This window comes from Bombina bombina, chromosome 1 (genome assembly GCF_027579735.1).
Source record: "Bombina bombina isolate aBomBom1 chromosome 1, aBomBom1.pri, whole genome shotgun sequence".
NCBI classification, from domain to species: Eukaryota; Metazoa; Chordata; class Amphibia; order Anura; family Bombinatoridae; genus Bombina; species Bombina bombina.
Genome location: NC_069499.1, coordinates 1,412,787,309 through 1,412,804,526, shown reverse-complemented (window position 1 = coordinate 1,412,804,526; position 17,218 = coordinate 1,412,787,309). Strand labels below are relative to the sequence as shown.

The 17,218-nt window shown below is 38.6% G+C and overlaps 1 protein-coding gene across 7 annotated transcripts in view; it reads right to left on the bottom strand.

Moving 5' to 3' along the window:
• METTL25B (methyltransferase like 25B) overlaps nucleotides 1-17,218 on the bottom strand; it is a 229,647-nt gene that overhangs the window by 83,823 nt on the left and 128,606 nt on the right. For all 7 annotated transcript variants that reach the window (XM_053705284.1, XM_053705287.1, XM_053705279.1 and 4 more), the window contains one exon: nucleotides 11,652-12,394. In XM_053705284.1, the coding sequence (XP_053561259.1) occupies nucleotides 11,652-12,394 (743 nt within the window). The remainder of the gene's footprint in view (nucleotides 1-11,651; nucleotides 12,395-17,218) is intronic.

Sequence of the window (17,218 nt, the reverse complement as noted above, 5' to 3'; positions counted from 1 at the left end):
AGGAGATTGCCCATCATACAAACAAGACTAGCTGCGCAGCAGAAAACTAACCTCCCTGTCGGCTGTTGAAATAAAGCCGTTGGGAGTTGCTAAATTGTCACACCAAACATAAACACAAGAGCCACTTCTCCACGATCCCAATGCCTGCAGTCACTGCCCTATGACTTATCCTCTCCTAGGGATAATGTCATCTTGTGTCCATTGTATAAATTAAAGTGCCAAATGTTTCTGTGTACAAGCCCCAGAAAATAGAATTTAGCACTTACCTTAGAAATCTGACCGGCAGGAAGGCAGCCCTGTGGAAACAAAAAGTACTGAGTTTTTCTCTTCCCTCAGACTTTCACGAAGAGGGCAGCATACAATCTATGGGAGGCACAGTGAGAATTATATCCCATTGCTCTAAAGCCACCAAAGCTCTACTGCAGAGACTGATATAGACTACGGCTACACCCCAGGACAAATCAGCACAATCTTGCACTACTTTAAAAATAATAAACTCTTGATTGAAGAATCTAATCTAACACCTCACTTTACCACTTCCTATCACTAACGTAGGCAAAGAGAATGACTGGAGTGGGAGGGAAGGGAGGAGCTATTTAACAGCTCTGCTGTGCTGCTCTTTGCCGCCTCCTGCTGACAAGGAGGTGAATATCCCATTAGTAATTAAGATGATCAGTGGACTCATCGTGTCTTAAAAAAGAAAACTTTAAGACTTGGCTGATACCTTATTCTATAGCAACACAACAGAAGTGTCAAAGTGTTTACTCTCCCTTTAAGCGCTAAGGAATTTTATTGAAATAGCTATTTTAAGATGAATTTAATAAAGCATAGGAAATAAAAGGATTATATTTGCATCAGCTGGGTGTCTGGCTTTTCCCTTTAAAAACTCCACTGCTTTTAAAGATAGCTACAAAGTGTCCAACGTGCCTGTAATTGTTATAGAAGTTGTGTGGTTATGTGTTTATGTCCCCAGGCTATGTAAAACGTGTAAATGTTTATGATAATAGCTGGTTGACTATGAAGGAGCATAGTACTTACCTGTCAGCATTTTCGTCTACCGTCCTTAACTCAGATGTAGACAACTGTTTTCAGTAGACTGCAGTGCAAGCATAGTGCCAAGGAGATAGTAAATTTTAAAAAGGAGCAGCACAATGTAGACCAGGGGATTGGTGAGTATGCCCACATTTCACCTGGGAAGCTGGTGGCATCTCCACACTGGGACAAAATAATCACTGCCTGGCTGACACTCCAGTTTACCCCTCTATCCTGTTTGTAGGTACTCGTAAAGTTTGCCTGTAAAAACATAATTTATGTAAGAACTTACCTGATAAATTCATTTCTTTCATATTGGCAAGAGTCCAAGAGCTAGTGACGTATGGGATATACATTCCTACCAGGAGGGGCAAAGTTTCCCAAACCTCAAAATGCCTATAAATACACCCCTCACCACACCCACAATTCAGTTTAACGAATATCCAAGAAGTGGGGTGATAAGAAAGGAGCGAAAGCATCAAACAAGGAATTGGAATAATTGTGCTTTATACAAAAAAACCATAAGCCCAGAGTAACAGTTAAGAATTGAATCCAATTATAAACCAAATAATTGATTATCTTAGAAAAAAAGAAATATGGATTTTTTAGAAATCACAAAATTCTTCTAGCTAAAACAGCTAAAGACATAGAATAAACCTCATTTGCAAAAATATTCAATAAAATGAAAAATATAAGCATGATAACCCAGTTAAAGGACCAGTCAACACACTGGACTTACATAAACAACAAAAGCAAAACAACAAGACAAATGCAACAGCACTTAGTCTAGTAGATTTTGTCCTTAACAATGCTAAAATAAATCATAATCTGATACTTGATTTTAAAGTAAACAGAAAAAATGAAGCAATTGCAACATCATTCAAATAAATCACAGGTCCAAGAAAAGTACCTGAAAATAAATAATTTTCCTTAAATAAGATACAACCATCTAAAGGAAAAATAAATACTATTTTGCTATAGAAACAATAGCATAATTAGCAGAAGTAGAGATAGCCCCATTAAATTGGAGAACCTTCAAAATTGAAATGAACTGCCGGCAAAGAATATAGTTTAAAACCTTTAGAGAAGGAATAAAAGAAAATTCTCAGCCTATTCCATTCCCTAAGTATGAGGAACTGGAAAAAAAACTCTGAAAATACAGAAGAATAAATAAGCAGAAATAAAATGTTAGTTAGTCTTGAAAGAACTAATTACCTTAATATCCAAAATAATCAACACCTTTTCAACAAAGAACAAATGTACTTTAATAAAAAAATAAAAAAGTGGATTTGTTAGTGTCAATATCTGATGAAGAAAATTCTGAATGAGAAAAAACATCAACAGAGAAGGATAAATCATTATGTTGTTGGTCATTTGAAACTTCAATAATTAAAAAAGAAGTTTGAAAAAGACCTAAAATTTTTATTAGAAGGCACAATGTCAGACAAAGCCTTTAAAATAGAATCAGAAAAATAGTCTTATAAATCTTCTAAGTAATTCTTGTACATAAGATGTAAAAAGAATAGCAAATATATAAAGCATAAATACTAATGGATTCTGCATGTAAAAGTTTATCATGATAACTTATTACAAACCATAGCTAAAGAAAAACATTCATAACATTTTAAAATAAATGAACTTAGCTTTGGTAGGACTGAACTCAGTCAACAGGAATCCCTTAGAACATTTTTGAAACAGGAACAGTGAAATCTTGCAATATGTAATAGAAAAAAACAATATTTAAAGCAAAATTATCAAATTCCTTAAATGACAGTTTCAGGAATGGGAAAAGAATGCAAAATAATAAGCTTCTAAAAACCAGAAGCAATAAAAAAGTGAGGTTTAAATAATGTGAGGAAAAAATGGAATACGCCCACATTTTTTGGCGCCAAATATGACGCCCACATTATTGGCGCTAAATACAACGCCCATATTTTTGACGCCACATCCTCTGACGCCGAAACCGACGCCCACATTTTTTGGCGGGAAAAAAATGTCTGAATACACATGCCTCAAAAAATTACGTTACAGAAAACAACTCCGGCGTCAGCTACGGCGCCGGAAATGACAAAAAATTTTGCGCCAAAAAAGTCTGCGCCAAGAATGATGCAATAAAAAGAAACATTTTCTGCCCCCGTGAGCCTAACAGCACGCAGGGAAAATGGTCAATTGAAAATTTCCAAGGTAATGAAAAATAAATTGAATTAAAATGCATTATCCCAAATAATGAAACTGACAGCCTGAATTATAAAGGAATACTGCTTATCCTGAATCATGGCAAATATAAGTTTAAAGACATATATTTAGAACTTTACATATAAAGTGCCCAACCATAGCTTAGAGTGTCACAAAAAATAAGATTTTACTTACCCCAGGACACTCATCTACATATAGTAGATAGCCAAACCAGTACTGAAACGAGAATCAGTAGAGGTAATGGTATATAAGAGTATATCGTCGATCTGAAAAGGGAGGTAAGAGATGAATCTCTACAACCGATAACAGAGAACCTATGAAATAGATCCCGTAGAAGGAGACCATGGTATTCAAATAGGCAATACTCTCTTCACATCCCTCGGACATTCACTGCACTCTGAGAGGAAAACCGGGCTCCAGCCTGCTGTGAAGCGCATATCAACGAAGAATCTAGCACAAACTTACTTCACCACCTCCACGGGAGGCAAAGTTTGTAAAACTGAATTGTGGGTGTGGTGAGGGGTGTATTTATAGGCATTTTGAGGTTTGGGAAACTTTGCCCCTCCTGGTAGGAATGTATATCCCATACGTCACTAGCTCATGGACTCTTGCTAATTACATGAAAGAAAGGCTCCCTTCCCCCCAGTAACAGTTGAAATTATTGAATCCAACTGAGAACCAAATAATTTATTACCTTGGAAAGAAAGAGAAAGCAACGTTGACTTAGAAGTCATATCTGCATATCTTCCAAGACTAAAGCCATAAAGCTCTTCTAGCTAAAATAGCTAAAGACATATACCTGACATCAATTCTAATGATATCAAAAATGGCATCACAAACAAAGTTATTAGCATGTTGAAGAAGTTTAACAATGCTATAAGCATTATGGTCTGACACTTGTTGCACTAAAGCTTCCAACCAGAAGGTGGAAGCTGCAGCAACATCAGCCAAAGAAATAGCAGGTCTGAGAAGATTACCTGAACATAAATAAGCCTTCCTTAGAAAGGATTCAAGCTTCCTATCTAAAGGATCATTAAAAGGAGTACTATCTGCCGTAGGAATAGTAGTATGTTTAGCAAGAGTAGAGATAGCCCCATCAACTTTGGGGATTTTCTCCCAAAACTCTAATCTATCAGATGGCAAAGGGTACAATTTCTTAAACCTTGGAGAAGGAGTAAATGAAGTACCCAGACTATTCCATTCCCTAGAAATTACTTTTGAAATAGCATCAGGAACTGGAAAAACATCTGGAATAACTACATGAGGTTTAAAAACTGAATTTAAACGCTTATTAGTTTTAATATCAAGAGGACTAGACTCCTCCATATCTAATGCAATCAATCAAGTAAAGAACGAATAAACTCCATCTTAAACAAATATGAAGATTTATCAGTGTCAATATCTGAGGCAGAATCTTCTGAACCAGATAGATCCTCATCAGAAATAGATAAGTCAGAATGATGGCGGTCATTTAAAAATTAATCTGAAATATGAGAAGTTTTAAAAGACCTTTTACGTTTACTAGAAGGAGGAATAACAGACAGAGCCTTCCGAATAGAATTAGAAACAAATTCTCTTACATTAACAGGAATATCCTGAACATTAGATGTTGAAGGAACAACAACAGGTAATGGATTATTACTAATGGAAATATTATCTGCGTTTGATAGTTTTTCATGACAACTAACACAAACTACAGCCGGAGGAACAGTTACCAAAAGTTTACAACAAATGCACTTAGCTTTGGTAGAACCGACATCAGGCAGCGTCTTTCCAGAAGTAGATTCTGATCCAGGGTCAGGTAGTGACATCTTGCAATATGTAATAGAAAATACAACATATAAAGCAAAATTATCAAATTCCTTAAATGACAGTTTCAGGAATGGGAAAAAATGCAAAACAAAACAAGCCTCTAGAAACCAGAAGCAACTAAAAAGTGAGACTGAAATAATGTGAAAAAAACTGCCGCCAAGTATGACACCCAAATTTTTGGCGCCAAGTATAACGCCCACATTTTTTGGCGGCAAGAATGACGCCCATATTTTTTGGCGCCAAAAACGTCTGCAACACACATACGTCAAAAATCACGCAACCACATGAAAACTTCCGGCGTCAACTATGACGCCGGAAATGATGAAATTTTTGCGCCAAAAAGTTTTAGTTACCATAAAATACTTTTGTTTCTATATAATAAATTGGTGCCATGCTGAAACTTAGGTTTCTAATGTCCTCTTCTGTGGGCAATCGGGCACAGATTAGAGTGTGAAAACCAATAGCTGTGTGAACTAAAGCAATGTTAAAATTAAAGTCCATTTTACATTGCTATATATCACATGGCCATTGTTTGCACACTAATTGGTCTCAGAAGAAGAGATTTGATAAGGCAAACCTTGGTTTCTACGTGACAACACCCATGACTTAATGGAGGGAAATTGGAAAGCCCACAATTTTTTCATAGTTAAACTACTGTAAAGGTTTTTTTAACTACACAGAACAACATAATTTATGTAAGAACTTACCTGATAAATTCATTTCTTTCATATAAGCAAGAGTCCATGAGCTAGTGACGTATGGGATATACATTCCTACCAGGAGGGGCAAAGTTTCCCAAACCTTAAAATGCCTATAAATACACCCCTCACCACACCCACAACTCAGTTTAACGAATAGCCAAGAAGTGGGGTGATAAGAAAAAAGTGCGAAAGCATATAAAATAAGGAATTGGAATAATTGTGCTTTATACAAAAAAATCAAAACCACCACAAAAAAGGGCGGGCCTCATGGACTCTTGCTAATATGAAAGAAATGAATTTATCAAGGTAAGTTCTTACATAAATTATGTTTTCTTTCATGTAATTAGCAAGAGTCCATGAGCTAGTGACGTATGGGATAATGATTACCCAAGATGTGGATCTTTCCACACAAGAGTCACTAGAGAGGGAGGGATAAAATAAAGACAGCCAATTCCTGCTGAAAATAATCCACACCCAGAATATAATTTTAATGAAAAAACATAAGCAGAAGATTCAAACTGAAACCACTGCCTGAAGTACGTTTCTACCAAAAACTGCTTCAGAAGAAGAAAACACATCAAAATGGTAGAATTTAGAAAAAGTATGCAAAGAGGACCAAGTTGCTGTTTTGCAAATCTGATCAAAAGAAGCTTCATTCTTAAACGCCCAGGAAGTAGAAACTGACCTAGTAGAATGAGCTGTAATCCTTTGAGGCGGAGTGTTACCCGACTCAACATAGGCATGATAAAATAAAGATTTCAACCAAGATGCCAAAGAAATGGCAGAAGCTTTCTGGTCTTTTCTAGAACCGGAAAAGATGACAAATAGACTAGAAGTCTTTCGGAAAGACTTAGTAGCTTCAACATAATATTACAAAGCTCTAACAGCATCCAAAGAATGCAATGATTTCTCCTTAGAATTCATAGGATTAGGACATAATGAAGGAACCACAATTTCTCTACTAATGTTGTTAGAATTCACAACCTTAGGTAAAAAATTCAAAAGAAGTTCGCAGCACCGCCTTATCCTGAAGCAAAATCAGAAAAGGAGACACAAAAAAGAGTAGATAATTCAGAGACTCTTCTGGCAGAAGAGATGGCCAAAAGAAACAAAACTTTCCAAGAAAGTAATATAACGACCAAAGAATGCATGGGTTCAAAAGGAGAAGCTTGAAGAGCCCCCAGAACCAAATTCAAACTCCAAAGAAGAGAAATTGACTTAATGACAGGTTTTATACGAACCAAAGCTTGTACAAAACAATGAATATCAGGAAGATTAGCAATCCTTCTGTGAAAAAGAACAGAAAGAGCAGAGATTTGTCTTTCAAGAAACTTGCGGACAAACCTTTATCTAAACTATCCTGAAGAAATATAAGTCTTCCAGACTCTATAATATATCTCTCTAGATACAGATTTACGAGCCTGTCACATAGTATCAATCACAGAGTCAGAGAAACCTCTTTGACCAAGAATCAAGCGTTCAAACTCCACACCTTAAAATTAAGGTTTTGAGATCCTGATGGAAAAAAGAACCTTGAGACAGAAAGAATGGTCTTAACGGAAGAGTCCACAGCTGGCAAGAGGCCATCCGGACAAGATCCGCATACCAAAACCTGTGAGGCCATGCTGGAGCTACCAGCAGGACAAACGAGCATTCCTTTAGAATATTAGAGAATACCCTTGGAAGAAGAACTAGAGGCGGAAAGATATAGGCAGGATGACACTTGTAAGGAAGAGATAATGCATCCACTGCCTCCGCCCGAGGATCCCTGGATCCGGACAGATACCAGGGAAGTTTCTTGTTTAGATGAGAAGCCATCAGATCTATTTCTGAGAGTTCCCACATTTGAACAATCTGAGGAAATACCTCTGGGTGAAGACCATTCGCCCAGGTGCAACGTTTGGCGACTGAGATAATCCGCTTTCCAATTGTCCATACCTGGGATATGAACCGCAGAGATTAGACAGGAGCTGGATTCCGCCCAAACCAAAATTCGAGATACTTCTTTCATAGCCAGAGGACTGTGAGTCCCTCCTTGATGATTGATGTATGCCACAGTTGTGACATTGTCTATCTGAAAACAAATGAACAACTCTCTCTTCAGAAGAGGCCAAGACTGAAGAGCTCTGAAATTGCACGGAGTTCCAAAATATTGATCGGAAATCTCACCTCCTGAGATTCCCAAACCCCTTGTGCCGTCAGATACCCCCACACAGCTCCCCAACCTGTAAGACTTGCATCTGTTAAGATTATAGTCCAGGTCGGAAGAACAAAGAAGCCCCCTGAACTAAACGATGGTGATCTGCCCACCATGTCAGAGAGTGTCGTATAATCGGTTTAAAGATATTAATTGAGATATCTTTGAGTAATCCCTGCACCATTGGTTCAGCATACAGAGCTGAAGAGGTCGCATGTGAAAACGAGCAAAGGAGATCGCATCTGATGCGGCAGTCCTAAGACCTAAAATTTCCATGCATAAGGCTACCAAAGGGAATGATTGTGACTGAAGGTTTTGACAAGCTGATATCAATGTTAAACTTCTCTTGTCTGACAAGGACAGAGTCATAGACACTGAATCTATTCTAGAAACCTAAAAAGGTTACACTTGTCTGAGGAATCAATGAACTGATTGGTAAATTGATCCTCCAACCATGAACTTGAAGAAACAACACAAGTCAATTCGTATGAGATTCTTCGAAAATGAGAAGACTGAGCAAGTACCCAGATATTGTCCAATAAGGAAATACCAAAAAACCCTGTTCTCTGATTACAGAAAGAAGGGCACCGAGAACCTTTGAAAAAAATTCTTGGAACTGAGGCTAGGCCAAACGGTAGAGCCACAAAACTGGTAATGCTTGTCTAAAAAGAGAATCTCAGACACTAAAAGTGATCTGGATGAATCGGAATATGTAGATACACATCCTGTAAATCTATTGTAGACATATAATGCCCTTGCTAAACAAAAGGCAGGACAGTCCTACAGTAACCATCTTGAATGTTGGTATCCTTACATAACGATTCAATATTGATAGATCCGGAACTGGTCTGAAGGAATTGACCTTCTTTGGTACAATGAAGAGATAAAATAAAACCCCAGCCCCTGTTCCAGAACTGGAACTGGCATAATTACTCCAGCCAACTCTAGATCTGAAACACATTTCAGAAATGCTGAGCCTTTGCTGTGTTAACTGGGACACGGGAAAGAAAAAAATCTCTTAGCAGGAGGCCTTAACTGAAGCCAATTCTGTACCTTTCTGAAACAATGTTCTGAAACCAGAAATTGAGAACGGAATTGATCAAAATTTCTTTGAAGAAAACGTAATCTGCCCCATACCAGCTGAGCTGGAATAAGGTCCGCACCTTCATGGGTACTTAGGAGCTGGCTATAGGTTTTCTAAAAGGCTTGGATATATTCCAAACTGGAAATAGTTTCCAAACTGATACCGCTCCTGAGAATGAAGGATCAGGCTTTTGTTCCTTATTGTGAGGAAAGGAACGAAATGATTATTAGACCTAAATTTACCTTAGATTTTTTATCCTTTGGAAAAAAAGTTCCCTTCCTTCCAGAAACAGTTGAAATAATAATTTATTACCCTGGAAAGAAAGGGAAAGCAAAGTTGACTTAGAAGACATATCAGTATTCCAAGTTTAATCCATAAAGCTTTTCTAGCTAAAATAGCTAGAGACATATACCTGACATCAACTCTAATGATATCAAAAGATGGTATCACCAATAAAATTATTAGCATGTTATAGAATAATAATAATGCTATAAAATTATGATCTGTTACTTGTTGCGCTAAAGCTTCTAACCAAAAAGTTGAAGCTGCAGCAACATCCGCTAAAAATATAGCAAGTCTAAGAAGATTACCTGAACATAAGTAAGCTTTTCTTAGAAAGGATTCAATTTTCCTATCTAAAGGATCCTTAAATGAATTACTATCTGCCGTAGGAATAGTAGCACATTTAGCAGGAGTAGAGACAGCCCCATAACCTTAGGGATTTTGTCCCAAAAAAACTCTAATCTGTCAGATGGCACAGGATATAATTGCTTAAACGTTTAGAAGGAGTAAAAGAATTACCCAAATTATTCCATTCCCTGGAAATTACTTCAGAAATAGCATCAGGGAGATTAAACACTTCTGGAATAACTACAGGAGATTTAAAAACCTTATTTAAACGTTTAGATTTAGAATCAAGAGGACCAGAATCCTCTATTTCTAATGCAATTAATACTTCTTTAAATAAAGAACGAATAAATTCCATCTGGAACAAATACAAAGATTTATCAGCATCAACCTCTGAGACAGAAACCTCTGAACCAGAAGAACCATTATCAGTATCAGAATGATGATGTTCATTTAAAAATTCATCTGAAAAAAGAGAAGTTTTAAAAGACTTTTATGTAAACTAGAAGGAGAAATAACAGACATAGCCTTCTTAATGGATTTAAAAAATAAAATCTCTTATGTTTATCAGGAACACTCTGAAAATTAGATGTTGACGGAACAGCAACAGGTAATGTAACAGTACTAAAGGAAATTTTATCTGCATTAATAAGTTTGTCATGACATGCAATACAAACAACAGCTGGAGAAACAGATACCAAAAATTATAGCAGATACACTTAGCTTGGTAGCTCCAGCAGTAGACAGCGATTTTCCTGTAGTATCTTCTGACTCAGATGCAACGTGAGACATCTTGCAATATGTAAGAGAAAAAACAACATATAAAGCAAAATTGATCAAATTCCTTAAATGACAGTTTCAGGAATGGGAAAAAATGCCAAAGAACAAGCTTCTAGCAACCAGAAGCACTGAAAAAATAAGACTTAAATAATGTGGAGACAAAAGCGACGCCCTTATTTTTTAGCGCCAAATAAGACGCCCACATTATTTGGCGTCTAAATGCTTTTGGCGCCAAAAATGACGCCACATCCGGAACGCCGACATTTTTGGCGCAAAATAACGTCAAAAAATGATGCAACTTCCGGCGACACGTATGACGCCGGAAACGGAAAAGAATTTTTGCGCCAAAAAAGTCCGCGCCAAGAATGACGCAATAAAATGAAGCATTTTCAGCCCCCGCGAGCCTAACAGCCCACAGGAAAAAAAAAAAAAAGAGTCAAATTTTTGAAGGTAAGAAAAAATGATTAATTCAAATGCATTATCCCAAATATGAAACTGACTGTCTGAAAAATAAGGAAAGTTGAACATTCTGAGTCAAGGCAAATAAATGTTTGAATACATATATTTAGAACTTTATAAACAAAGTGCCCAACCATAGCTTAGAGTGTCACAGAAAATAAGATTTACTTACCCCAGGACACTCATCTACATGTTTGTAGAAAGCCAAACCAGTACTGAAACGAGAATCAGCAGAGGTAATGGTATATATAAGAGTATATCGTCGATCTAAAAAGGGAGGTAAGAGATGAATCTCTACGACCGATAACAGAGAACCTATGAAATAGACCCCGTAGAAGGAGATCACTGCATTCAAATAGGCAATACTCTCCTCACATCGCTCTGACATTCACTGCACGCTGAGAGGAAAACCGGGCTCCAACTTGCTGCGGAGCGCATATCAACGTAGAATCTAGCACAAACTTACTTCACCACCTCCATCGGAGGCAAAGTTTGTAAAAACTGAGTTGTGGGTGTGGTGAGGGGTGTATTTATAGGCATTTTAAGGTTTGGGAAACTTTGCCCCTCCTGGTAGGAATGTATATCCCATACGTCACTAGCTCATGGACTCTTGCTAATTACATGAAAGAAATAAAATTTTATATTACAATCTCAAAGTGTTAATATTCTTTTAAGTCTTATCTGTTACACAACCTATTGTGAAGGTCTTAATTTTAGTAGGAAAGTAAACTGCTGTGGTGTCAATTCTTATAGTAGCACTTACTCTTTAAATGGAAGTTCATGAGCTTTTTTAATAGTTTGTACCCCAGCACGTTTCATGGTGGGATCTATACTACGAATAACAGTCTCAAGCACAGCTCTGTAGCAATGAGTTCTTAAGATAGTGCTCTCATTTTGCAGTCGCTCTGTGTAATCCTCTATGGCATGACATGCAACTTCACGGGCTTTGTATGACAACTTGTGTCCTGGTAACTGAGCTACCCAAGAGCTCATGGGATAACCATACTCTACTGGCTGTGTGGTCTTGCCTAAGTGTGAGGCTGACAATACTCCAGGTGGTTGTGGTAGCTCAGGAGTGCTTATCTTCATGTAACAACATGCAACTGATGTTATCCCAACAACACTTGGGCACCTTGCAAAGTGGCGTAACATAGCCACACTTAGGTCACCACATGCATGTAGCCCAGTTAGCAAAAACTTATGCAAAACTGAAGTTCTCGCAGAGTTTGAAAAATGACTTGAATGTATTCCCATATTAAAATTGTGGCAGTCATTAAATCCATAAGGACTTTGTCTGTTTTTTTCAGGACTAAGCACAGTCTCTCCTGATCCTTCCACAGATTGGCTCAAATCTCCTGCTTGGTTGAACTTCATATTTTCCTGTTCAGTATATGTATAATCTAATTTCATCAGCAGATCTTCCCAGGATTCCATTGGATCCACCCATGCTAACACATGTCTTGGTGGTTTTGCTGAAATGATGTTATTAGCTTGGCATATGTCATTCTAAAAATAAATAAAAAGATAACAATTACAAGCTCTGTAGCACATTAAAAAGAATGTCTCCATAAGCAAATAACATAATTTATGTAAGAACTTACCTGATAAATTCATTTCTTTCATATTAGCAAGAGTCCATGAGCTAGTGACGTATGGGATATACATTCCTACCAGGAGGGGCAAAGTTTCCCAAACCTCAAAATGCCTATAAATACACCCCTCACCACACCCACAATTCAGTTTAACGAATAGCCAAGAAGTGGGGTGATAAAAAAGTGCGAAAGCATATAAAATAAGGAATTGGAATAATTGTGCTTTATACAAAAATCATAACCACCACAAAAAAAGGGCGGGCCTCATGGACTCTTGCTAATATGAAAGAAATGAATTTATCAGGTAAGTTCTTACATAAATTATGTTTTCTTTCATGTAATTAGCAAGAGACCATGAGCTAGTGACGTATGGGATAATGACTACCCAAGATGTGGATCTTTCCACACAAGAGTCACTAGAGAGGGAGGGATAAAATAAAGACAGCCAATTCCTGCTGAAAATAATCCACACCCAAAAATAAAGTTTAACGAAAAACATAAGCAGAAGATTCAAACTGAAACCGCTGCCTGAAGTACTTTTCTACCAAAAACTGCTTCAGAAGAAGAAAATACATCAAAATGGTAGAATTTAGTAAAAGTATGCAAAGAGGACCAAGTTGCTGCTTTGCAAATCTGGTCAACCGAAGCTTCATTCCTAAACGCCCAGGAAGTCGAAACTGACCTAGTAGAATGAGCTGTAATTCTTTGAGGCGGAGTTTTACCCGACTCAACATAGGCAAGATGAATTAAAGATTTCAACCAAGATGCCAAAGAAATGGCAGAAGCTTTCTGGCCTTTTCTAGAACCGGAAAAGATAACAAATAAACTAGAAGTCTTACGGAAAGATTTCGTAGCTTCAACATAATATTTCAAAGCTCTAACAACATCCAAAGAATGCAACGATTTCTCCTTAGAATTCTTAGGATTAGGACATAATGAAGGAACCACAATTTCTCTACTAATGTTGTTGGAATTCACAACTTTAGGTAAAAATTCAAAAGAAGTTCGCAACACCGCCTTATCCTGATGAAAAATCAGAAAAGGAGACTCACAAGAAAGAGCAGATAATTCAGAAACTCTTCTGGCAGAAGAGATGGCCAAAAGGAACAAAACTTTCCAAGAAAGTAATTTAATGTCCTATGAATGCATAGGTTCAAACGGAGGAGCTTGAAGAGCTCCCAGAACCAAATTCAAATTCCAAGGAGGAGAAATTGACTTAATAACAGGTTTTATACGAACCAAAGCTTGTACAAAACAAAGAATATCAGGAAGATTAGCAATCTTTCTGTGAAAAAGAACAGAAAGAGCAGAGGTTTGTCCTTTCAAAGAACTTGCGGATAAACCTTTATCTAAACCATCCTGAAGAAACTGTAAAATTCTCGGAATTCTAAAAGAATGCCAAGAAAAATGATGAGAAAGACACCAAGAAATATAAGTCTTCCAGACTCTATAATATATCTCTCTGGATACAGATTTACGAGCCTGTAACATAGTATTAATCACAGAGTCAGAGAAACCTCTTTGACCAAGAATCAAGCGTTCAATCTCCATACCTTTAAATTTAAGGATTTGAGATCCTGATGGAAAAAAGGACCTTGCGACAGAAGGTCTGGTCGTAGCGGAAGAGTCCACGGATGGCAAGAGGCCATCCGGACAAGATCTGCATACCAAACCCTGTGAGGCCATGCCGGAGCTACCAGCAGAACAAATGAGCATTCCTTCAGAATCTTGGAGATTACTCTTGGAAGAAGAACTAGAGGCGGAAAGATATAAGCAGGGTGAAACTTCCAAGGAAGTGATAATGCATCCACTGCTTCCACCTGAGGATCCCGGGATCTGGACAGATACCTGGGAAGTTTCTTGTTTAGATGAGACGCCATCAGATCTATTTCTGGAAGCTCCCACATTTGAACAATCTGAAGAAATACCTCTGGGTGAAGAGACCATTCGCCCGGATGCAACGTTTGGCGACTGAGATAATCTGCTTCCCAATTGTCTATACCTGGGATATGAACCGCAGAGATTAGACAGGAGCTGGATTCCGCCCAAACCAGAATTCGAGATACTTCTTTCATAGCCAGAGGACTGTGAGTCCCTCCTTGATGATTGATGTATGCCACAGTAGTGACATTGTCTGTCTGAAAACAAATGAATGATTCTCTCTTCAGAAGAGGCCAAGACTGAAGAGCTCTGAAAATTGCACGGAGTTCCAAAATATTGATCGGTAATCTCACCTCCTGAGATTCCCAAACTCCTTGTGCCGTCAGAGATCCCCACACAGCTCCCCAACCTGTGAGACTTGCATCTGTTGAAATTACAGTCCAGGTCGGAAGCACAAAAGAAGCCCCCTGAATTAAACGATGGTGATCTGTCCACCACGTTAGAGAGTGTCGTACAATCTGTTTTAAAGATATTAATTGAGATATCTTTGTGTAATCCTTGCACCATTGATTCAGCATACAGAGCTGAAGAGGTCGCATGTGAAAACGAGCAAAGGGGATCGCGTCCGATGCAGCAGTCATAAGACCTAGAATTTCCATGCATAAGGCTACCGAAGGGAATGATTGTGACTGAAGATTTCGACAAGCTGAAATCAATTTTAGACGTCTCTTGTCTGTTAAAGACAGAGTCATGGACACTGAATCTCTCTGGAAACCCAGAAAGGTTACCCTTGTCTGAGGAATCAATGAACTTTTTGGTGAATTGATCCTCCAACCATGATCTTGAAGAAACAACACAAGTCGATTCGTATGAGATTCTGCTAAATGTAAAGACTGAGCAAGTACCAAGATATCGTCCAAATAAGGAAATACCACAATACCCTGTTCTCTGATTACAGACAGAAGGGCACGGAGAACCTTTGTAAAAATTCTTGGAGCTGTAGCTAGGCCAAACGGCAGAGCCACAAACTGGTAATGCTTGTCCAGAAAACAGAATTTATGTTTACCTGATAAATTACTTTCTCCAACGGTGTGTCCGGTCCACGGCGTCATCCTTACTTGTGGGATATTCTCCTCCCCAACAGGAAATGGCAAAGAGCCCAGCAAAGCTGGTCACATGATCCCTCCTAGGCTCCGCCTACCCCAGTCATTCGACCGACGTTAAGGAGGAATATTTGCATAGGAGAAACCATATGGTACCGTGGTGACTGTAGTTAAAGAAAATAAATTATCAGACCTGATTAAAAAAACCAGGGCGGGCCGTGGACCGGACACACCGTTGGAGAAAGTAATTTATCAGGTAAACATAAATTCTGTTTTCTCCAACATAGGTGTGTCCGGTCCACGGCGTCATCCTTACTTGTGGGAACCAATACCAAAGCTTTAGGACACGGATGAAGGGAGGGAGCAAATCAGGTCACCTAAATGGAAGGCACCACGGCTTGCAAAACCTTTCTCCCAAAAATAGCCTCAGAAGAAGCAAAAGTATCAAACTTGTAAAATTTGGTAAAAGTGTGCAGTGAAGACCAAGTCGCTGCCCTACATATCTGATCAACAGAAGCCTCGTTCTTGAAGGCCCATGTGGAAGCCACAGCCCTAGTGGAATGAGCTGTGATTCTTTCGGGAGGCTGCCGTCCGGCAGTCTCGTAAGCCAATCTGATGATGCTTTTAATCCAAAAAGAGAGAGAGGTAGAAGTTGCTTTTTGACCTCTCCTTTTACCAGAATAAACAACAAACAAGGAAGATGTTTGTCTAAAATCCTTTGTAGCATCTAAATAGAATTTTAGAGCGCGAACAACATCCAAATTGTGCAACAAACGTTCCTTCTTTGAAACTGGTTTCGGACACAGAGAAGGTACGATAATCTCCTGGTTAATGTTTTTGTTAGAAACAACTTTTGGAAGAAAACCAGGTTTAGTACGTAAAACCACCTTATCTGCATGGAACACCAGATAAGGAGGAGAACACTGCAGAGCAGATAATTCTGAAACTCTTCTAGCAGAAGAGATTGCAACTAAAAACAAAACTTTCCAAGATAATAACTTAATATCAACGGAATGTAAGGGTTCAAACGGAACCCCCTGAAGAACTGAAAGAACTAAATTGAGACTCCAAGGAGGAGTCAAAGGTTTGTAAACAGGCTTAATTCTAACCAGAGCCTGAACAAAGGCTTGAACATCTGGCACAGCTGCCAGCTTTTTGTGAAGTAACACAGACAAGGCAGAAATCTGTCCCTTCAGGGAACTTGCAGATAATCCTTTTTCCAATCCTTCTTGAAGGAAGGATAGAATCTTAGGAATCTTAACCTTGTCCCAAGGGAATCCTTAAGATTCACACCAACAGATATATTTTTTCCAAATTTTGTGGTAAATCTTTCTAGTTACAGGCTTTCTGGCCTGAACAAGAGTATCGATAACAGAATCTGAGAACCCTCGCTTCGATAAGATCAAGCGTTCAATCTCCAAGCAGTCAGCTGGAGTGAAACCAGGTTCGGATGTTCGAACGGACCCTGAACAAGAAGGTCTCGTCTCAAAGGTAGCTTCCATGGTGGAGCCGATGACATATTCACCAGATCTGCATACCAAGTCCTGCGTGGCCACGCAGGAGCTATCAAGATCACCGACGCCCTCTCCTGATTGATCCTGGCTACCAGCCTGGGGATGAGAGGGAACGGCGGGAACACATAAGCTAGTTTGAAGGTCCAAGGTGCTACTAGTGCATCCACTAGAGCCGCCTTGGGATCCCTGGATCTGGACCCGTAGCAAGGAACTTTGAAGTTCTGACGAGAGGCCATCAGA